At 46.4% G+C, this 22,652-nt stretch overlaps 1 protein-coding gene across 2 annotated transcripts; it reads left to right on the forward strand.

The window, feature by feature from the left end:
- The first annotated feature begins 1,154 nt into the window (after positions 1–1,154).
- Positions 1,155–22,421, forward strand: MTHFR (methylenetetrahydrofolate reductase). 2 transcript variants are annotated; one of them, XM_081341096.1, is made up of 14 exons: positions 1,155–1,177; positions 2,571–2,746; positions 3,045–3,223; positions 4,724–4,990; positions 7,769–8,007; positions 8,095–8,205; positions 9,948–10,141; positions 11,274–11,524; positions 12,568–12,702; positions 13,778–13,958; positions 14,760–14,942; positions 15,883–15,984; positions 19,576–19,695; positions 22,179–22,421. In XM_081341096.1, the coding sequence occupies exons 2-14, from the start codon at positions 2,639–2,641 to the stop codon at positions 22,392–22,394; spliced, it is 2,286 nt and encodes a 761-aa protein (XP_081197222.1). In that variant the 5' UTR covers positions 1,155–1,177; positions 2,571–2,638; the 3' UTR covers positions 22,395–22,421. The 2 variants fall into 2 exon arrangements, with proteins under 2 accessions (XP_081197222.1, XP_081197223.1); XM_081341097.1 differs by lacking the exons at positions 1,155–1,177; positions 3,045–3,223 and having other exon boundaries at positions 1,299–2,746.
- The last annotated feature ends 231 nt before the right edge of the window (positions 22,422–22,652 follow it).

Raw genomic sequence — 22,652 nt, forward strand, 5'->3', positions numbered from 1 at the left:
ACCTATAAAGCCCTAAATGGCATGGGCCCGGATTATCTAAGGGAACACCTGCTGCCAGCGTCAATTTCCCATCGTCCTGTGCGCTCCCACAGGGAGGGCCTCCTCAAGGTACCGCCGGTCTCTGTGGGCGCGCCTGCCCTATGGAATCAACTGCCAACGGAACTCCGGACTGCCCCCGACCTTCGTTCATTTCGCCGGGACCTAAAAACCTGGCTCTTTGAGCTATCTGGTCTGGACTGAGGGGTTTAATGTTTTTAAATTGTGATTTTAATTTTTGGGGGCTAGACTTAATTTAATTTTATTTTAATTTTATATTGGATTGTTTTTAAATTTTGCCTTGTAAACCGCCCTGAGTCCTTTGGGAATAGGGCGGTATATAAACCGAATAAATAAATAAATAAATAAATTTCCACCATGTCTGGATTGCTATGGAAAATAGGCAAAAGGTTTCCAGCCAGACAGAGCCTGCGTCCACTTCCAGCCAGACTCCAGATGTCGCAACCACTGAAGGCTTATGGCACATTAAAAGAGCGATAAACCTGTCTTATCTGGTTAATCAGTGACTAGAACAATTATTATTATTATGTTCTTGTGGGCTGAGGTTGCCACAATCCTTTTATTTTTAGCTCTCTCGCAATCCTTTTATATGCAGGCTAGGCATTTAAAAACACTGGAGGTGCTTTGCAAAAGGAATTTGCTGCCTGCTGCCCAGACAGGCTGTGGCTGAAATGAACAGAGTAATAATTCATGCTCCAAAATTAAGGCAGATTAAGGAAATAAAATTATTTGGATTAGATTCTTGGCTCTTTGCTTATTAAGCTATGATGCAAAGGAGGGGGGGAGAAAACAGACTTGTGGTTAATCAGGCAACCACGTGCCAATAATAATAATAACGAATGAAAGACGTCTGGTATTTAAAAATAAAGGGTAAAATGACGCCAGCGCTGCCATCGTGGAAGCGGGCATCGCGCCATTAATACAGAAGGGGCGTGGCTGTAGTCCCGAGGGGGGCGTGGCTATGCCGTTGTATTTAGAAGCGGAGATTTAAAAGAGGCGGCCACGAGGGAAATTGCCGAAAGGTTGCCGCGCACGCGCTCTGTTTCTCTCTCTTTTTCTCCCCTCTCTGTTGTCCACGCCGGCGCGAGAGCGAGGGAGGGAGGGGGTCGCCGCGAGGAAGGTGAGTGGGCGCGCGCGCACGCGGAGCGTTCCATCTGTCCGGACCGTGTGGGGGGGGAGGCGAAGTGGAGCCCCTTTCCGTAGTAGGCGACTGGCAAGGGAAGGGTGGAAGAAACCATTAAGAAATGGGGGAGGAGAAAGCAATACTTTCGGCTTTTTTGGATCTGGGTCTGAAGTGGGGGAGGGGAGGAGGGTCCCAAAACTTTTTTTTTTACCCGAGCGGCCACAAAATAACGCATTTCAATGAATAAATAAATAAATAAAGCCGAATCTCCTTCCCTCGCTGCGCATTTCCCCCCCCCCACACACGCGCCTCCTGGGGAATTTAATGCCTTTCAATTCAATGAATTGCCTCGTTTTGCATGCGAATGAATCAAAGGCGTGCAATTTGTGTCCCTTGCAAAGGTTTGCACCTCCCTCCAGCGCTGCCTTGGGGTGTTTTATTTTTTTATTTATTTATTTTAATTCCATTTATATCCAGCGAAAATGAAAATAAAATCCATGTTATCCTTTGCAGGAGCAAGTTGCAAACTGTCTTGTATTTATTGCATCTATTGTTTTAATTCTTTTTAAAATTTTGTACTTTTACGTTTTTTAAAAAATTTTATGGTTGTGAGAGTCCTCAGGGAGAAGGGCGGCGTATAAATTTAATAAAATCAAAATTAAAAACCAAATCGATCAAGAACCCTCGTGCAATTTTAAAAAAAAACCGCCCCCTTTCCCTGCTCAATTGCCATAACTCGGGAAGGAAGGAAAAACCCTAATGAGAATTGCAAAGAATATTTCCTTCTGCCCCACCCTAAAAAAAAAATATTTCCTTACCATAAATATCTCCCCCGCCAGGGTTTATAAATAGGCACCAGATTTTGCCCCCTTATATGGGTGGGCTGAGATAATGGAGGGCAGGGGGCAGATTTGGGGTTGACCTTCAACTTCCTTTCCTGCTGCGTACAAAAAGCCACCCTCAGTGGGCGGACTGCAAGGCCCATCACCACTAACCACAAGTCCCATCCTCACCACCCATCACCTTAAAGGGGGCCAGATCAATGGCAACTGCAATCTAAACGGGGGAGAGCAGCGCGGTGTAATGGTTAAAGGCATTGGACTAGTCTTCCCTTGTACAGGAAAAACAAAACTTGGGGGGGGGTGTTGGACCAGCCCCCAAACCGTTAGAATTAACAGTGACCCCCAACACACCGTAACTAGTCTCTAAAAGGAGGGAAGATCCTGGGTCAAACGTTGTATTTGTTTTTTCCTGCAATTTTGCCATCTGCTAAAATAGGATTGTCAGACTTGCATGATGTTTTATTAATGAATAATAAGATTGTGATTATTATTATTATTATTATTATTATTATTATTTTTATTATTATTATTATTATTATTATTCCTAGTACTACAGGAAAGATGGGTCCCTTCCACCATGCCTGCTGCGGAAGAGGAATTTAAGGAGGTTTGACACATGCACACACCCCTTCCAGCTTTTTTTTTTTTTGTGACGTTGTGCTTTGCGGGAGCCAAAACTTTGGACTTGACCGATGGAGTTGGCCGAAAAAACGCCCATTGCGAGGTGAGTTTAAAAAAGAAAAGAAAAGAAAAGAAAAAAAAGACAACGCACGTTTGGGATCCAGTTTCCTGTTGTTTCTTTGTCTTGATAAATAACCTCACCCTCAAGCCGCTTTGCTTTCTTTAGCAAATGGGGCTGGGGGGGCGCTTTTTCTCTTGGAAACCCACCTCCCCATTGGTAGAGAAGCCCCTTGGTGATTAGATAAGAGAAGGGGCGGCCTGCAGGTTGCTCCCCTTGGAAGGGAGATTGTGACACCGACAAGGTGTGACTTCAAGGGATCGGCGGCTTGCAATTTCTCCAGACGGCTGGCAAGGGTCGTCAGATCCAGATCCAGCAGCATTTACTCAGCAAATGCTCGGGTGAACTTGGACCAGCAGCTCCCAGAATTAGCAAACTGGAAGGCCTGAATCCGTCAACCAAACTGGAGGGATCCTCCGGACCCCGGTGGACACTTGCCCAGAGGCGCAGCACCGACACCAGGTGAGTGAATGCTTAAGGACCACTCTCTGTGCATCCCTTGCCTTTACTTCCTCCTCTGATGGGACCCTGAAAACTAGCCGTGGGCCCCCCCACACACTTTTCCCCAATTGGAAACTGGCGGTCTGCACAATTTACAAGCCTAGTTAGCGGCCGAGCGACACCAGGACGGGAGCGTAAATCCGTCGCGGCTGAAATTTCTTATTAAATTTTGCTGCTCCTTTCCTGCCTTTTCTGTTTGGGGTGCAAAACCCCCCCCACTCCTTCCCATTCTCTCTTCCCTGTTTTGTTTTTAGTTCCAATCCGGCAGCGCCTGGGGAATTAATCCCATCACTTGCAGCACGGATTTGGGGCCGATTAATCAGCTGAGCGCTGATCTGTTGCAGAATAATTTAGCTCTCCTATAGGCAAAATAGGGCTGCTTTCCCTACCCCCACCCCTATTCCTTCCTGCCTGGCGTCTAGCCCAAATTGCTTTTTTTTTAAGATTTCCATTCGTTTGCAGACAAATAAAAATAAATAAGAGAGCCACTAGCTAGAAAAACCTGCTTGGACGAAGGCTGGGAGAAATTACTAAGCCACTTGGAGTGACTTGACTTCGAGATGGGCGGCGTATAAATTTAATAATCTTTATTGTCACTTTGTACGCCAATCGGCATACATCAAAATGAAATTTCGTTGCATGCAGCTTGTAATACAACCGATCGAAGTTAACAACAGCCCTGCAAAATGTGACCTGGGACCGTTTTTCCCACAAGGGTTTGAGGCCTCCCCACGGTCACGTGATCAAAATCCAGACCCTTGGCAACTGACTCATACTTATGACGGTCGCAGTGCCACGGGGGTCAAGTGATTTCCCCCTTTTGCGACTTTCCAGCAAGCAAAGTCAAGGGGGAAGCCAGATTCATTTAACAGCCCTGTCATTAACTTAATACAGTTCGTCCTCGACTTAATGACCACAATGGAGCCCAGACTTTATGTTGTTAAACGAGACATTTGTTAGGCGGGTTTTGCCCCATTTTACAACTTTCCTGGCTAGGGTTGTTAAGCGGATCACTGTATTCGTTAAGTTAGTCACTGCGGGTGGCTGAGCAAACCTGGCTTGTCAGCAGGTCGCCAAAGGGGACCCCGCGACCCGCCCCAGGACGCTGCGACCGTCAGAAATACGAGTCAGTTGCCTAGCGTCTGAACTTTGATCAGGTCGTAAGGGTGAAAAAAAATGGTCCTAAGTCCCTTTTCCCCAGTGCCGTCGTTAACTCTGAACGGTCCCTAAAAGATCTGTGAGGATTACCTGTAAGCACAGGGATTCACTGAACGACGGCGACAAGAAAGGTCTTAACATGTAGACTAACTCACTTCACAAATGTCCCGCTTAGCAACAGAAATTTGGGGCTCCATTTTTGTGGCCGTAAGTCGAGAACTACTTATAAAGAAATGGGTTTCCGCCCAGAATCCGGGCTAAGCGTGACTCTTCGCTCATCCAGCCTCCTCTTTCTTCATCCAGGGCCCTCAGGATGGTCAACGAGTCCCACGGCGAGCTTTCCCCGGTGAGCAACGGCCTCGGCGGGACCCGACCGGATGGCGCCAGCAGCAGCAGCAGCGGAGAGAGTTCTCAAAACAGCTCCCGGTGCTCCACTCCCGTCCTGGACACGGAGCGTCACGAGCGCCTGCGGGACAAAATGCACCGCCGGCAGGAATCCGGGGACAAGTGGTTTTCCCTGGAGTTCTTCCCTCCCCGGACGTCCAACGGAGCTGTGAACCTCATCTCCAGGTGAAGAAGCAGATCGTGGAGGCTAAGAGTGGATGATGATGATGATGATGATGATGATTATAAAACTTTTATTCATAAAGCGTGAAACTCAGTCAACTGAACACTCAAATTGACTGGCGCTAATGGTTGACACGGGTTGCTGCCAGCATCCTAGGTATCTCCGAGTAGCGCAGTTTTTTGTAGCTTTGCTGGAGTTATTGTAGGAAGCTGCAATATTATTATTATTATTATTATTATTATTATTATTATTATTATTATTATTATTATTATTATTATTATTTTCTACAATCTATTCTAATTCTACAATCTCCATTCTATTCTATTCTATTCTATTCTATTCTATTCTATTCTATTCTATTCTATTCTATTCTATTATTCTATTCTATTCTATAATTTGTCTATTCTATTCTATAATCTGTCCTATTCTATTCTATTCTATTCTATTATTCTTTGTCTATTCTATTCTATAATTTATCTATTCTATTCTATTCTATTCTATTCTACAATCTCTATTCTACTCTATTCTACAATCTGTCTATTCTATTCTATTCTATTCTATTCTATTCTATTCTATTCTATTCTATTCTATTCTATTCTATTCTATTCTATTCTATTCTATTCTATTCTATTCTATTCTATTCTATTCCTATAATTTGTCTATTCTATTCTACAATCTTTCTATTCTATTCTATTCTATTCTATTCTATTCTATTCTATTCTATTCTATTCTATTCTATTCTATTCTATTCTATTCTATTCTATTCTATTCTACAATCTGTCTATTCTATTCTATTCTATTCTATTCTATTCTATTCTATTCTATTCTATTCTATTCTATTCTATTCTATTCTATTCTATTCTATTCTATTCTATTCTATTCTACAATCCTAGGTATCAGCCAGGTATCTCCTTAAAATGTAAGATGTTCCGAGTAGCGCCGTTTTTTGTAGCATTGCTGGAGTTATTGCAGGAAGCTGCAATTTCTTGAGGTGTTTCACAAAGTTTTTGGACATAGTTCCCAGTGCCCCGATGACAGTGGGTGTCACTGTTACACGTTTTATCCATAATCGCACAGTTTCGATGGCCAGGTTGCGGTATTTTGTAATTTTTTTCAGTTCTTTTTTTTTCGACTCTGGCATCTCCTGGTACAGCGATATCAATCAGCTGTACACTTCGGTTCTCTACGACTGTGATATCTGGCGGGTTGCGTTCCAAATGGCGATCTGTCTGTATTTGGAAGTCCCACAAGATCTTCGCCTTCTCGTTCTTGACATAATTTATTATTATTATTATTATTATTATTATTATTATTATTATTATTATTATTATTATTATTATTATTATTATTATTATTATTATTATTATTATTATTATTCTCTCCTTCCGGGAGAAGGGCGGTATATAAATTTAATTAATAATAATAATAATAATAATAATAATAATAATAATAATAATAATAATAATAATAATAATAATAATTATATAACACTTTTATTCATAAAACATGAAACTCAGTCAACTGAACACTCAAATTGACTGGTACTAATGGTTGACACGGGTTGCTGCCAGCAACCTAGGTATCAACCAGGTTGTTGTTATTATTATTATTCCAAGCCTCGAAAGTATCCGTGGATTCGTTTTAAATCCTGAGTGGATGGACAAGGTCAATCTGTTGTAGAACGTCAGCTCCACACTTATGTCCACTTTGGGGCTTTGGGGTCTCCTTCCCCCACATCTCCTCCACTTCCATTGGTGCTGGGTGGTCTCAACCCAACAAACCCTGAATCTGGGTTAAGGGAACACAATGGCCTAACGCCCTCTTTCTAACACAGGTAGTCCTCGATTTAACGACCACACAGTGGAGCCCAAAATTTCTGCTGCTAAGCAAAACGGTTGTTAAGACAGTTTTGCCCCGTTTTACGAGTCTACTTGCCACGTAGTTAAGGGAATTATTGTAGTTTTTAAGTTAGAAACAGGGTTGTTAAGTAAATCTGACTTCCCAGTTGGTTGTTAGAAGGTCCCCCCCCCCGGACACTGAAACCGTCATAAATACGAATCAGTTGCCAAGCGTCTGAATTTCGATCGCGTGACCATGGGGAGGCTGCAACAGTTGTAAGTGTGAAAAAGGGTCATAAGTCCCTTTTTTAGTGCCCTTGTAATTTCAACCAGGCACCAAACAAATGGATGTAAGTTGAAGACTACCTGTAAACCCTGAATGTGGGTTAGGAGAGCACAGTTATCACATATCCTGCTTTTTTCCAATAGCTAAGGTAAAGGTTCCCCCGCACATGCGTGCTAGTCGTTTCCGACTCTAGGGGCCGGTGCTCATCTCCGTTTCAAAGCCGAAGAGCCGGCGCTTGTCCGAGGACGTCTCCGTGGTCATGTGGCTGGCATGACTAGACGCCAAAGGCGCATGGAACGCTGTTACCTTCCCACCGGAGTGGTCCCTATTTTTCTACTTGCATTTTTTACGTGCTTTCGAACTGCTAGGTTGGCAGAAGCTGGGACGAGTAACAGGCGCTCACTCTGTTATGCGGCACTCGGGATTCGACCCGCCAAACTGCCGACCTTCTGATCGACAAGCTCAGCGTCCTAACCCACTGAGCCACCTTGTCCCTTTTTTTTCCAATAATGAGAGTTTAATGCAGTGTCTTGATGAACTGATAAAGCAATCTCACTCCACTCTACTACTTCTTCCTCTTTTCTGCAGAAGATCTTTTGGGTTGCTTTCTGATGACCCAGCAGCTGAAGATGGCTTGTTTGTTTTGCCCCTTGCAGGTTTGACCGCATGGGGGCAGGTGGCCCTCTTTTCATCGATGTCACTTGGCATCCAGCTGGCGATCCGGGCTCCGATAAGGAGACCTCGTCCATGATGATGGCCACCACCGCCCTCAACTACTGTGGCCTAGAGACGATACTCCACATGACCTGTTGCAACCAGAGCAGGGGAACCATCACCGCCCACTTGCAGAAGGCCAAACGATTGGGGCTGAAGAATATTATGGCGCTGCGAGGAGGTGGGGAACGCCAACGCGGTGGTCGTTTCGTCCACAGGAAGGAAGAGCCGTGTTTTCCTTAACAATGGGGGTCTTCTTCTCCCGCAGATCCCTCTGGGGAAGAATGGGAAGAGGAACTGGAGGGCTTCAACCACGCAGTGGACCTGGTGAAGCACATCCGTCAGGAGTTTGACGATTATTTTGACCTCTGCGTGGCAGGTGAGTAGACGGGTTTCATACAAAGGTTCTCCTGATCTTCTCAGGAGAAGATCTTCCATCTTCCTCCATCTTTTCTAACCAGTGGTGGCGCTTCTTCAGGTCACGTTGGACTCGGCAATGGCCTGGCCCAGTCTCTGCAATTTGGGGGGCAAAGTTTTCATAACCTGTTGACCTGTTGGGTTCGAGGGAGGGAAACAGGCTTAAGCTTGCCCAGCTGGCTTTGTGTCTAACGAAGAACCAATACAGGTTTCTCCATTTCTCAAGTTTCACTTCCCCCATGCTGCTTTTTATGGGCATGAAGTGAAATTTAATCTTTTGTTGCCTACCCAATGATACACACCGAGTCTCCATCTCCATCCTGATATGTTATGGCTCTCTAAGACAGGGGTCTTCCAACTCGGCCCTTTTATGACTTTTGGACTTCAACTCCCAGAATTCCTCAGCCAGGCCATAGTTCCCCCACGCTATCTGAGGAATTCTGGGAGTTGAAGTGCACGAGTCATGAAGGGGCCATAGTTCCCCCATGCTGGCTGAGGAATCCTGGGAGTTGAAGTCCTCGAGTCATGAATGGGCCATAGTTCCCCCATGCTGGCTCAGAAATTCTGGGAGTTGAAGTCCACAAGTCATGAGGGGGCCTTAGTTCCCCCACACTGGCTCAGGAATTCTGGGAGTTGAAGTCCTCGAGTCATGAAGGGGCCATAGTTCCCCCATGCTGGCTGAGGAATCCTGGGAGTTGAAGTCCTCGACTCATGAAGGGGCCATAGTTCCCCCATGCTGGCTCAGAAATTCTGGGAGTTGAAGTGCACGAGTCATGAAGGGGCCATAGTTCCCCCGTGGTGGCTCAGAAATTCTGGGAGTTGAAGTCCACGAGTCACGAAGGGGCCATAGTTCCCCCATGCTGGCTCAGGAATTCTGGGAGTTGAAGTCCACGAGTCACGAAGGGGCCATAGTTCCCCCATGCTGGCTCAGGAATTCTGGGAGTTGAAGTCCACGAGTCACGTAGGGGCCATAGTTCCCCCATGCTGGCTCAGGAATTCTGGGAGTTGAAGTCCTCGAGTCATGAAGGGGCCATAGTTCCCCCATGCTGGCTGAGGAATCCTGGGAGTTGAAGTCCTCGAGTCATGAATGGGCCATACTTCCCCCATGCTGGCTCAGGAATTCTGGGAGTTGAAGTCCTCGAGTCATGAAGGGGCCATAGTTCCCCCATGCTGGCTGAGGAATCCTGGGAGTTGAAGTCCACGAGTCATGAAGGGGCTGTAGTTCCCCTATGCTGGCTGAGGAATTCTGGGAGTTGAAGTCCACGAGTCATAAAAGGGCCGAGTTGGAAGACCCCCGCTCTAAAAAATCCAGATGGCACAGCCACTCCGTATGCAAGTCTCTAGAGAGAGATTTGTGAATTTCACCCAGGTTTCGAAGTTTTAATTCAGAAAAAAACTCCCTTCTGGATTCGTCCTAGGTCCCGGATGACTTGGGAAGAAAAAAAGAGGAGCCCTTTTTTGACCAAGAAAACTAGCCCCCTCCCCCCCCCCGAATTTTTTTTTAAAAAAATCACAAGGTCTCTGCTTCTGGAAACCGAGTGGAGGAAAATAAAGGCGAGCTTCCAAGAAACCACAAATCAAATCTTGCAAAACAAGTTTGTCCTAACTGTCAACGTGATTGTGCATTATGCGGAGGATATTTTGGTAAGGACAAGGGCGTGGAACCAGCCTGGAGACCGCCATTTTCTTTCTTTTTTTTGGAAGGTTATCCCGGAGGCCACCCAGAGGCCGAGAGTTACATGGAGGACTTGAAGCACCTCAAGGAAAAAGTCTCCGCCGGGGCGGATTTTGTCATTACCCAGCTATTTTTCCGGACGGAAACCTTCCTCAAATTTCTAAAGGATTGCCAGGACATTGGGATCAGCTGCCCCGTGGTGCCAGGCATATTCCCCATCCAGGTAAAGGTGTGCTACATGCAACAGTTCATTTAGTAACTGTCCAAAGTTGCAACGCCCCTGAAAAAAGAGACTTGTGACCGTGTTTCACACTGACGACCGTTGCAGCATCCCGCGTGGGTCGCGCAATCAAAATCCAGACGCTTGGCAACTGACTCGTATTTATGACGGTTGCAGTGTCCTGAGGGGGGGGGGCGGGAAATCACGCGATCCCCCTTTTGCGACCTTCCGACAAGCAAAGTCGAGGGGGAATCCAGATTCGTTTAATGGCCAGGTTGCTAACTGAACGACTGCAGGGATTCACGTGGCATGAAAGGTCGTAAAATGAGGCCATGCTCGCTTAACGGCTGTCTTGCTCAGCCGTAGAAGTTTTGGACACCACTGTGGTCGTAAGTCATAATATGCCGGCGTTATAAAAGAGGAATTGTAGTACCACAAGGCCAGAGTCACCTGGAAGCACGAGATGGGAGGTAAATGAATTTAATCGATTAAATAAATAAACCCATTCAGGCAATCTCTGTATCAGGGTTTCCCAACTGCAGCCATTTTAGAAGTCTATGGAGATTCTCGGTCATCCAGGTCATGGTTGTCCCAAAGCTGCTTTTTTCAGGAGGCAGCTGGACTTTCTTGTTTTTTCTTTGAAGATGTTTCGCTTCTCACCCAAGAGGCTTCCTCAACTCTGACTAGATGGTGAGAAATGGAAGGATTTATACTCCTTGCAGAGAGCTGGTCATTTGCATCTTTTTAGAGCCAGGGTCTTCAAACTTGGCCCTTTTATGACTTGTGGACTTCAACTCCCAGAATTCCTCAGCCAGGCTGGGAGTTCAAGTCCACAAGTCATAAAAGGGTCATAGTTCCCTCACGCTGGCTGAGGAATTCTGGGAGTTGAAGTCCACAAGTCATCAAAGGGCCAAGTTTGAAGACTCCTTGAGACCATTTGGGAGGTTTAACTGTGTCCTCAGGGTCACCTGAGCGGGGCAAATGGGTGTGGAGCCTTTTTGGCTGCAGGATGAAGTGCAAATGGTTCCTGGAGTCCGCCATGTTTTCTGGAAATCTGTCCAAACCATTGTAACTGTAGTCATTTTCAGAGATGTCGGCTTTTCCACTCTCAGCCAGCCATTTTGCTTCTTTCCAGGGCTACCATTCTCTCCGCCAGCTCGTGAAGCTCTCAAAATTAGTGGTGCCTCAGGAAATCAAGGACGTCATTGAGCCCATCAAGGACAATGACGCGGCCATCAGGAACTACGGCATTGAGCTGGCCGTCAAGATGTGCCGAGAGCTCTTAGTCAGCGGCCTGGTGCACGGTCTGCATTTCTACACCCTGAACCGTGAGGTGGCCACCCTGGAGATCCTCCGACGGTTGGGGCTCTGGAAAGAAGACCCTAGGTGGGTCTGTCCAGAAGGTGGGATGGCTGGACACCTGGGGCTCAGCCTTGGCTTGGCGAACAAGTCAGAGTGGTCTCATTTGCAAAGCACGTTGAGCCATAAATCATGGTTAATCACCCTAAGGTCTGGATTGGCCTATTTCACCGAGCCAAAGGAAATTTGATCTTGGCCAGGGCTCTCCAGACGTGGCCACTTTAAGACTTGTGGACTTCAAGCTGGGTGGGGAATTCTGGGAGTTGAAGGCCACAAAGCTTAAAGTGGCCAAGTTTCTGAGGGATTCTGGGAGTTGAAGTCCACAAGTCTTAAAGTAGCCAAATTTTTGAGGAATTCTAGGAGCTGAAGTCAACAAGGCTTAAAGTAGCCAAATTTTTGAGGAATTCTGGGAGTTGAAGTCAACAAGGGTTAAAGTGGCCAAGTTTCTGGGGGATTTTGGGAGTTGAAGTCCACAAGTCTTAAAGTAGCCAAATTTTTGAGGAATTCTGGGAGTTGAAGTCAACAAGGCTTAAAGTGGCCAAGTTTCTGGGGGTTTCTGGGAGTTGAAGTTCACAAGGCTTAAAGTGGCCAAGTTTCTAGGGGATTCTGGGAGTTGAAGTCCACAAGTCTTAAAGTAGCCAAATTTTTGAGGAATTCTGGGAGTTGAAGTCCACAAGGCTTAAAGTGGCCCAGTTTCTGAGGAATTCTGGGAGTTGAAGTCCACAAGGCTTAAAGTGGCCAAGTTTGGAAACCCCTGCTCTTGTCTATGGGGAATAATGCCTCATAACTTTGACCTCACTTCCCCTTTAAGCTGAATTTGGAGTCGGTTTGCTTTTAAAAATGTCACTGTTAACATCCAGGAGAAGGCAGGGAGGATTGCAGAAATACAAACTAAGGAAAACAGAATTTCCAAACCCTGAGGGAAGATTCCAAGCGCGACTTACTGATTTCTCGACCAACCCTTTTCCATCAGGGTTAGGTTAGTCAAGGTCAGCTATCTTAAAAAAAAAAGCCGTGATCCAGACTTTGAACCATTTTAATTTTTCTGGCCCCGATATCTTCCACGCCAGGCGTCCCTTGCCATGGGCAGTCAGCGCTCACCCCAAACGGCGAGTCGAAGACGTCCGACCTATTTTCTGGGCATCCCGACCCAAGAGCTACATCTATCGGACGCAGGAGTGGGACGAATTCCCCAACGGACGATGGTGAGTGTAGTCCTCTGGCAGTCGGGCCTCGTCGAAGCAAAACGAAATAGGTTGCACGGCGGGTCAGTCGTGCTTAAGACGAATTCACGTCGGCTCCTCGTTCAAGATTTGGTTGCCTGATTCTGTTTTTATCTACATTACGTTATAATCCCCAGAATTTTAGAATAAATTATGTACAGGTAGTCCTCGGCTTATGAGCCCCAGAATTTCTGTTGCTAAGCGAGGCATTTGTTAAATGAGCTTTGCCCCTTTTTTTGTCTCCGTTGTTAAGTAAATCATTGCGGTCGCTCAGTGGGTAACACAGTTATTAAGAGAATCTGGCTTATCCACTGACTTTGCTGGGCGGAAGGCCGCCCAAGGGGATCACACGACCACGGGACACGCAACCGTCGTAAATACGTTGCCGAGCATCTGAATCTTGATGGGGGGGGGATGCTGGAACGGTCACAAGGGTGGAAAAAGTGTCACAAGTCCCTTTTTTCAACGCACATTGTAACTTGGGTCACTAAGTGAATGGTCGTAAGTCGAGGACTACCTGTATCTAGCTTTCTGCTAGTGGTGGACTGCTCACAAAGCCCAGGCCCTGAATTTAAACATTAATGTAAAGGCTCTCCAGCCACAATCAACCCGAGCTGGCAGTGATCGCGGCGCAGGTGGCCAGATTCTGCGCAGCAGCATTGGGGATTCGCCAGAAACGTAAACATTTTTGATCTCTTTAATAATCTTGTATAATTAATTTTATTTCATGTTTTTATCCAGCATTAGACCACGCCCAATGTATTTTTTTTTCCTCAGGTCAGTACGATTCAGTTTTTCTGAAGGTAGCTAGGTTTCGTCATACTGTCTGTAAAACTAGGCAGACCTCGGTCACCCGTTGATTTACATCGCTAATTGTAACACATTGCTGTGTCGTTTCTGTTTCGCTCTGTTTTGTTTGAATGTTGTAATTTATGTGCTGGCCTTTGGCTGTAATAATAATAAAGGGACAAGGACGCAATCAACCAAAAGCGTTTGAGAGTGTCCTACGTTGGTCCTTCTTTCTCTTCAACGTGCCAATTCTCCCCCAAATCTCCAGGGGCAACTCTTCGTCCCCCGCTTTTGGGGAGCTAAAAGACTACTACCTTTTCTACTTGAAGAGCAAGTCCCCGCGAGAAGACCTCCTGAAGATGTGGGGAGAAGAGCTGAGCAGCGAGGAGAGCGTTTACGAAGTCTTCAGGTGCTACATTGCTGGGGAGTCCAACCGAAATGGACACAAGGTGAGAATTCAGGAGGAGTAGGGACTTTTTCTGGGAGATGGGGAAGAAAGATGGAGGTCGGCCGTGAGGAGACCAAGCCAATGTGGGCTACTTTGATCTAGTGCTCCTTCTCCAGCGATGTAGCTCAAGCTTGGCCACTTGGAAGACGGATGGATTTCAACACCCAGAATACCCTAGCTAGTTGTGCTGGCTGGGGAATTCTGGGAATTTCTGTGAAGATTCTCCATCCTCCAGGTCGTGGTTGTCCCAAGGGTGCATTTTTCAGGAAGCCACTGGACTTTCTTGTTTTTCTTTGAAGACGTTTCGCTTCTCATCCAAGAAGCTTCTTCAGCTCGGACCGGATGGTGGGGGGGAATGGAAGGATTTATACTCCTTGCAGAGAGCTGGTCATTTGCATCCTTTTAGAGAGTCGTTGAGGCCACCTGGAGGTTTATTTGTGTCCTCAGGGTCACCTGAGTGGGGCAAATGAAGCACGTTCACCTGAGCACACATTTGCACTACTCAGGTGACCCTGAGGACACAAGATAAACCTCCAGGTGGTCTCAACGACTCTCTAAAAGGATGCAAATGACCGGCTCTCTGCAAGGAGTATAAATCCTTCCATTCCCCAACATTCGGTCAGAGCTGAAAAGCTTCTTAGATGAGAAGCGAAACGCCTTCAAAGAAAAAAACCAAGAAAGTCCAGTTGCCTCCTGAAAAAGCACCTTTGGAATGCTGGGAGATGAAGTCTACCCGTCTCCCAATGACCAGGGTTGACAAACACCCTTCTGTAACTTTGTCCTCTGTGTCCTTTTCCACAAGGTCACCTGTTTGCCGTGGAACGATGACCCTCTGGCTGCTGAGACCAACCTCATGAAGGACGAGCTGGTTAAAGTCAACAGAAGAGGCATCTTGACCATCAACTCCCAACCCAACATCAACGGAAAGCCTTCCACGGACCCCATCGTGGGTTGGGGACCAGAAGGCGGCTACGTCTTCCAGAAGGTAGTATCTTGAGCCGACGTGGTTGGTTCTTTGTTTCTGTCTCTTTGGGTCAGTCTTGACCCCTGGAAAACTCCCAGGGGTTTCCTTTGGAAGTGGTTGACCATTGCTTGCTTCCCGGGGCTGAGAGAGAGGGGACTGGCATAAGGTCGCCCAGCTGGCTTTGTGCCTAAGGAGAGGGAGCCTCAAGCCTCAAACGATCAGCCCATTCAGAAGACCAGGGAAAAGGGGATTTTGATTATTCTTAAAACCATTAAAGCAAGCGGCGCAGAGATTAAACAGTATTAAGAGAAGCTCATGGGGGGTCTCAGAGGGGAATCAGCCCTCATTACAAGCCTGTTTTTGCTACTGGGAGGCCCATAAATGACACCCCAGAGTGAACCCCAGGGGATACAGCAAAACGATGTCCCAGATTATCCCTGTTGGCAATCTCCTCCCTCTAATTAAAACGATTCACACAAAAAAAGCAGTTACAACCTCAAACACAATCGGTATGGGCTTAATTGTGTGCATCCATAATTCGTAGTTCAATTCATCCCTAACTTCCATCATCCAACAAGGCAGCACAAAATAACGGTGTTCTCACCGCCTCGCTCCTCACAGCCCTAATGAGATTAAGAAGAAAACCTCGCTGCTTAAATATCTTTGACAATGCACAGACACAGAGAAGCTGTGTTCACACAACACCCTTAACCCAGATTTGTTTAGAGCGAACCTTGGCTAGGATAATTATTTCAGCTTGTCGGTTGTGCAAACCCAGAGGGTTTGGTGGAAGCTGAGAAAATTGGTTCGATCGGGAAGCAGTTGGAAAAATAAATTTTTTAAATTTTTTTTAGCTTTCTTAAAAACTGCGGCCACTTGCGAGGTTGTTTCCACTTCATCAAGTTTAAGATGTGTGGACAGAACAAAAAAATGCCATCCTTTTCTCTCCTCTGACCTTTAGGCTTACCTGGAGTTTTTCACCTCCGCTGAGAACATCAAAGCTCTTCTGGCAGTTCTGAAAAAATACGGACAGCGAGTGAATTACCACATCGTCAACGTGAAGGTATTTTGGGAATTTCTCAGCCCCCCCCCCCCCCTCAAAAGCATGCACCTCCCATCGGTCAGAGAACAGAATCGGCTCAGCTCTGCTCGGCTAGAAAAAAAATAACAACAGAATAAGAAGAGTTGGAAGGGACCTCGGGAGGCCTTCTAGTCTGACCCCAGCTCAAACGGGAGATCCTGTACTATTTTCAGACAAATCCTCTCATATCTTCTTGAAAATAGATGGAGGGGTCCTCGGCGCTGTCTGAGCTTGCTTTTTTTTCTTGCAGACGTTTCGTTAGCCTAACTGGGTAACCTCATCAGTGCTAGTAAGGAGGGCTGTTGGCTTGCCTGTTTATATTCTTGCGTCTTGCCTGTCTGTGTGAGTGGGGGACGAATCCTTTGGTTGGGCTGTTTACTGATGCCTCTTTGGCTGTTGCTTTCTTGCTTGCTGGTCTGAAGGTGACCTTGGAGTTCTGTCCTGTTACAGCCTACGACCGGCCCTCTCTGTGTGTCAGGGACAACCCCTTTTTCCTTTTTCCTGGAAAAACCCAACCCAAATTTATTTACAGTTCAAACAAAAAAAGCAACAGAATATTTCCTTCAATAAATGAATCAAAATATCAAACAAGAGTCAACAAACAAGAGTTAAACAAAAGTAGCAAGAACAGACCAGGATTCCCTTAGAACAGGGGTAGGCAACCTTGGCTCTTTTATGACTCGTGGACTTCAACTCCCAGAATTCCTGGGCCAGCAGTGCTGAGGAGAAAGGGAGAGGTTTCCTAGCTGAGCCATGCTGGCTCAGGAATTCTGGGAGTTGAAGTCCATGAGTCATAAAAGAGCCAAGGTTGCCTACCCCTGCCTTAGAATGTCGACGAATGGTTGCCTTCAGCAACCAGCCCTGCCCACACCTTCCCCTTTTATTATCAGTCCCAAGGCGTGGCTTCTCACTGCCTTCTCCTCCTCTCACTGAGTTGCCTCATTGCTTTTCTCTGCTCTGCTGGGTTGCCTTCTGCTTCTAGCGTCTCTGAACAGATTCAGCTGTGACTCCTCTGAGTCTGACACCTCCTCCTCACACAGCTGAGCCTCATGAGGAACGTGACTGGAGGGGCCAGGCTGAGAGTCCTGCAGTGCATCAGAGCCTCCCTCCAACACCAAAGGCTCTCCAAACCCCTCCTCCTCCTCCTCCTCAGATTCATTGGACTCAGCTGCTGGGAGCACAGGCTGACACTGAATCACAACAGAGTTAATCTATGCTGATCTGAGTGCTGAGTACTGGTGGAGAATTGCTGCAGTCTTTTTGTTCTCTTTTGGGCTGGTGGATTGTCTCTTTCGCATAGTCCACAGATGTTGTTAGTATCTATGGGTCAGTGGATGGCTGGTTTGGAAATATATTCCCTTATATATATTTATAGAGAACCGAATAGAATAGCAGGGTTGGGAAGGACTTTGGAGGTCTTCTAGTCCAGCCCCTGTTGAGCAGGAAACCTTAAACCATTTCAGACAAATCCGTTGTTCACTCTCTTCTTAAAGGAGAGATGAGTGATGGAGCATCCACAACTTCTGGAGACAAGCCGTTCCACTGGTTAATTGTTCTCGTAGTCAGGAAATTTCTCCTTCTCTCCTTGATGAGTTCCCATCCGTTGCTTCTTGTCCTGCCTTCAGGGGCTTTGGAGAATAGCTTGACTCCCTCTTCTTTGGGGCAGCCCCTGAGATACTGGAAGGCCGCTATCATGTCCCCCCTCATCCTTCTCTTCATTAAACTAGACATTCCCAATTCCAGCAACCGTTCCCTATATGTTTTAGCCTCCAGTCCCCTGATCATCTCTGTTGCTCTTCACTGTCCTCTTTCTAGAACAGGGCTTTTCAACCAGTGGTACGGGTACCACCTGTGGTACATTGGCAGGTGGTACGTGACCATCCTAGAAAAGTGCTAGCGGGGGAGGGGAATGAGCTGAACCGGTGGCAGCACCGTACAAGCTTGAGTGAGAGACGGCTGGAGCTGCAGGGCTGTCAGGGCTCAGCGGAAGCACCAGGATCAGCACCAGGCTCCAGCTGGAGCTCAGCACTGATCCTGGTGCTTCTGAGCCCAGAAGAAGCGCCGATCAGCTGGAATGTTGCAGCAACTCCAGGGCCTTGTGATTTACATTCAGATGCTTGGCAACTGATTCATATTTATGACGGTCACAGTGTCCCCAGGGTCATGTGGAGTGACCAAAACCTGCTGCAACCATCCAGCAGAGGGGGGAATAAAAACCAAACACCTCCCCACCCCACCCCCGCTGCCAATCCTCAACAGATGTTCACAACAATGAAAACCTCGGACAGGAGGAAGAGCGCCACCGGGCAGGCGGGCAGGTGTCTTGCTCGGCTCTGGCTTGGGGGGCACTTTTTTCAGTACCATTGTAACTTCAAACAGTCACGAAGCAAACTGTTGTAACTCGAGGACTACTTTTCATCACTTTTTTCTCTCTTTTTTTTTGGTCATGTTTTTGAAACCTTGCTAGGCGACTGGTGGTCCTCGGATGTTGCCGTGTCCTAAAAGTGGTACAATGGGTGAAAAGGTTGAAAAGCCCCGCTCTAGAAATCTCAACATCTTTTGTGTATTGTGGCGACCGTAACTGGATGCAGTGTTCCCAGAGGTGCTTTTTCAGGAGGCAGCTGGCCTCTCTCGTTTTCCCTGAACCCGTTTTGCTTCTCATCTTGAAAGGACCGTGTTGTAGACTGGAGATGGATGGCGTCCATCTATATCCCTCCCCCTCGGTTGAGAGAGGGCTGTTCAGTTTTGACCTAGATGGCCTCTCTGACCTCTCTTTCAAACCAGCGGTCTCCTCTGTCCAAAATGTGGACTTTGCTGTCTTCCAAGGAGGGGCCTTCAACAATTCCAAGGAGGCTCTGTGCTCAATTGCCCCACTCAGGTGACCCTGAGACGACACAGACAAACCTCCAAGTGGCCTCAACGACCCTCTAAAAGCATGCAAATGGCCAGCTGTCTGTAAGGAGTATCAATCAAAAGAGCCTTGGTGGAGCAGTGGGCGAATGCCTCCTTAAGGAACACCAGCTGCCTGCAATTAGTGCAGGTTCGAGTCCCACCAAGGCTCAAGGTTGACTCAGCCCTCCATCCTTCCGAGGTAGGTAAAATGAGGACCCAGATTGTTGGGGGCAATTAAGCTGACTTTGTAATAATGCCGCTTGGGTGTGTGTGTGTGAAAGCCCTAATAAGCAGGCATATACATAGAATGAAGGCTACTGCTAAGCTTGTAAGCCGCCCTGAGTCTACGGAGAAGGGCGGGATATAAAAGGAATTTTTTTTAAAAAAAAAATCCTGCCATTCCCCCCCACCATCCAGTCTGAGCTGAAGAAGCTTCTTGGGTGAGAAGCGAAACGTCTTCAAAAGAAAAATGAGAAAGTCCAGTTGCCTCTTGGGGGAAAAAAAGCATCTTTTGGGACAATCGGGACTTGGAGGACTGAGAATCTCCACAGACGTGGATGCAGTATTCCAAGCGTGCTCTCATCGTTGGGTGGTCACACAGCTCTCCGTGGCATTGACCTATAAAAATTGAAATCTCTGCCCCTTTTCCTCCTCTCCAACCCTTTCCTGTTGCTTCTGCAGGGAGAAAACGTCACCAACGCTCACGAGATGCAGCCCAACGCCGTGACCTGGGGGATCTTCCCGGGCAGAGAAATCATCCAGCCCACAGTGGTGGACCCAGTTAGTTTCATGTACTGGAAGGTAAACCTCTTGTTTCGTTTTTCCCACCTGCAGAGCTCTGCTGAGCCTGTTTCTTACAGTCCAGCCCGCCATCCAGCTGGAAGCGACCAACTAGAGTAAGGGTCCCCAACCTTTCGGCCACACCAGGGACCACCGCTTCCGTGGAGAGAGGTTTTTACGCAGACCGGAGGGTGCGTGGTTTTGCGTGCTGCTTGCATCCCGTGGATGGGGCTTTGCTTGTTTGTGCGGACCGGTTGCTGGCATGCCGCGGCCCAATACCGGTCCACGGACCGGCGGGTTGGGGACCCCCGAACTAGAGCAGGGGTATCAAACAGGCGACCCGCGGTCCGGATGCGTCACGCTCGAGCCACGCCCAAGCCGGCTCCGCCAAGGCAAAAATCGTCACGATACGTCATGTGACGCGATTGAGCTTGACACCCCCATGAGCACAGTTGAGCCCAGAAATTACGTTGCTAAGCGAGACATTTGCCAAAGGGAGCTTCGCCCCCATTTTATGACCTTTCTCACCACGTTTGTTAAGCGAATCACCACAGTACTTAAACTAGTAACCCGGGTGTTAAGTGAATCTGGATTCCTCATTGACTTTGATTGTCAGAAGGTCTCCAAAAGGCGGGGTGGGGAATCACGTCTCACACACACACACACACACACACACACACACACACACACACACACACACCCTGGGATGCTGCAACCGTCAATAATTGGAATTCTGTTGTCAAGCATCTGAATTTTGATCACTTGACCAATGGGATACTAGGTAATAATAATAATAATAATAATAATAATAATAATAATAATAATAATAATAATAATAATAATAATAATAATAATAATAATAATAATAATAATAATAATAATAATAATAATAATAATTTTATTTGTATACCGCCCTTCTCCCGAAGGACTCAGGGCGGTGAACAGGGCAAACATATAAAAGTACAGGAATACAAAAACTAAAAAAGAATTAAACAAGATGCCCAAGTTAAAACAGTAGATTAAAATACATTTAAAATAACAATAAAACCTAAACCCATCCCCCATCAGGCCAGGCTGGTCTTCAGATCGTGTCGGAAGGAGCGAAGGTCTCCTCCTCCCCTCAGATCCTTCCCTTAACAAATGCGGCAAGGAAAGTTGTAAACTGGGGGCAAACTCAGTGAACAAACTTTCCCTTTTCTGCAACGTAAACTTGGGGCTCAGTTGCGGTTGTAGATTTGAGGACTGCCTGCACTCATTTCGGAAACAGCTCCCGGGCTGAATCCTGTGTTCGAGTCTTGCCATCTTCTGCTGCCTCAGACCTCTTTAAAATGTGCAACCCTAATGGTATAGGACAGGGGTCCCTAACCCCCGGTCCGTGGACCAGTACCGGTCCGTGGCATGCCAGCAACCAGTCCACACAAAGCCCCATCCGTGGGATTGCAGGCAGCACACAAAACCACGCACTCTCCGGTCCGTGGAAAAACCTTTCACCACGGAACCGGTCCCTGGTGCCCAAAAGGTTGAGGGTCTCTGGTATAGGAGGTTTTCCTGCTTGAGCAGGGGGCTGGACTAGAAGACCTCCAAGGTCCCTTCCAGATTCTATTCTGGTCTGTTCTCTTCTCTCTTCTATATTCTTCTCTTCTATTTTCTCTTCTCTATTCTATTCTATACTATTTTCTCTTCTCTTCTTTTATATTGTCTTCTCTTCTCTTCTACAATCTGTCTATTCTATTCTATTCTATTCTATTCTATTCTATTCTATTCTATTCTATTCTATTCTATTCTATTCTATTCTATATTCCTCCTATTATTCTATTCTATTCTATTCTATTCTATTCTATTCTATTCTATTCTATTCTATTCTATTCTATTCTATTCTATTCTATTCTTCATTCCTCCTATTATTCTATTCTAGTCTATTCTTATTCTATTCTATTCTATTCTATTCTATTCTATTCTATTCTTAATTTCCTCTCTATTCTATTCTATTCTATTCTATTCTATTCTATTCTATTCTATTCTATTCTATTCTATTCTATTCTATTCTTCATTCCTCCTATTATTCTATTCTAGTCTATTCTTATTCTTATTCTATTCTATTCTATTCTATTCTATTCTATTCTATTCTATTCTATTCTATTCTATTCTTATTCTTATTCTATTCTATTCTATTCTATTCTTCATTCCTCCTACTATTCTATTCTATTCTATTCTATTCTATTCTATTCTATTCTATTCTATTCTATTCTATTCTATTCTATTCTATTCTATTCTATTCTATTCTATTCTATTCTATTCTATTCAATTTTCTCTTCTCCTCTCCTCTCCTCTTCTGCAATCTATTGTTTTCTCTTTTCTATCCTATTCTCTTTTCTATATTCTCTTCTATATTCTATTCTCTTCTGTTTTCTTTTCTCTCCGATTCTCTTCTCCATTCGATCCTGTATTCTATTCTTTTATTCTTATTCTTATTCTAACCCGTCTGTCTCCCCCCCCCCTGGCAGGACGAGGCCTTCGCCTTGTGGATCGAGCAGTGGGCGAAGCTGTACGAGGAAGAATCCCCGTCTCGTATGATCATCCAGTACATCCACGACAACTATTACCTGGTCAACCTGGTGGACAACGACTTCCCCATAGAGAGTTGCCTCTGGCAGGTGTTGGAGGACACCTACGAACAGTTGAACAGTCCAGGAGATGAGGCGAGGACCTCCGGCTTTTGAGACGGAGGCTCCCCGACAATTTTTTTTCTTTTTAAAACCTCCGTCACAACTCATGGCAGCTAAGAAACCCAGCGGAATTCTCCTGCTGGTTTTCCCACTTGTTTAAAAAAAACAACAACACTTTTTGACGACCGGTGCTGTAAACCGGTGGTCCCCAGTTTTTGCAGCTTGGCGGGCCGGCCTGGCCGTGTGTGTTTGCGCGTGCGAGCGGCAGGCACGCGCACCCAGCTCCATTCGCGTGAGCGGCGTGTGCGTCGC

The sequence above is a fragment of the Vipera berus genome, assembly GCF_964194415.1.
Source record: "Vipera berus genome assembly, chromosome: 17".
In the NCBI taxonomy this organism is placed as follows: domain Eukaryota; kingdom Metazoa; phylum Chordata; class Lepidosauria; order Squamata; family Viperidae; genus Vipera; species Vipera berus.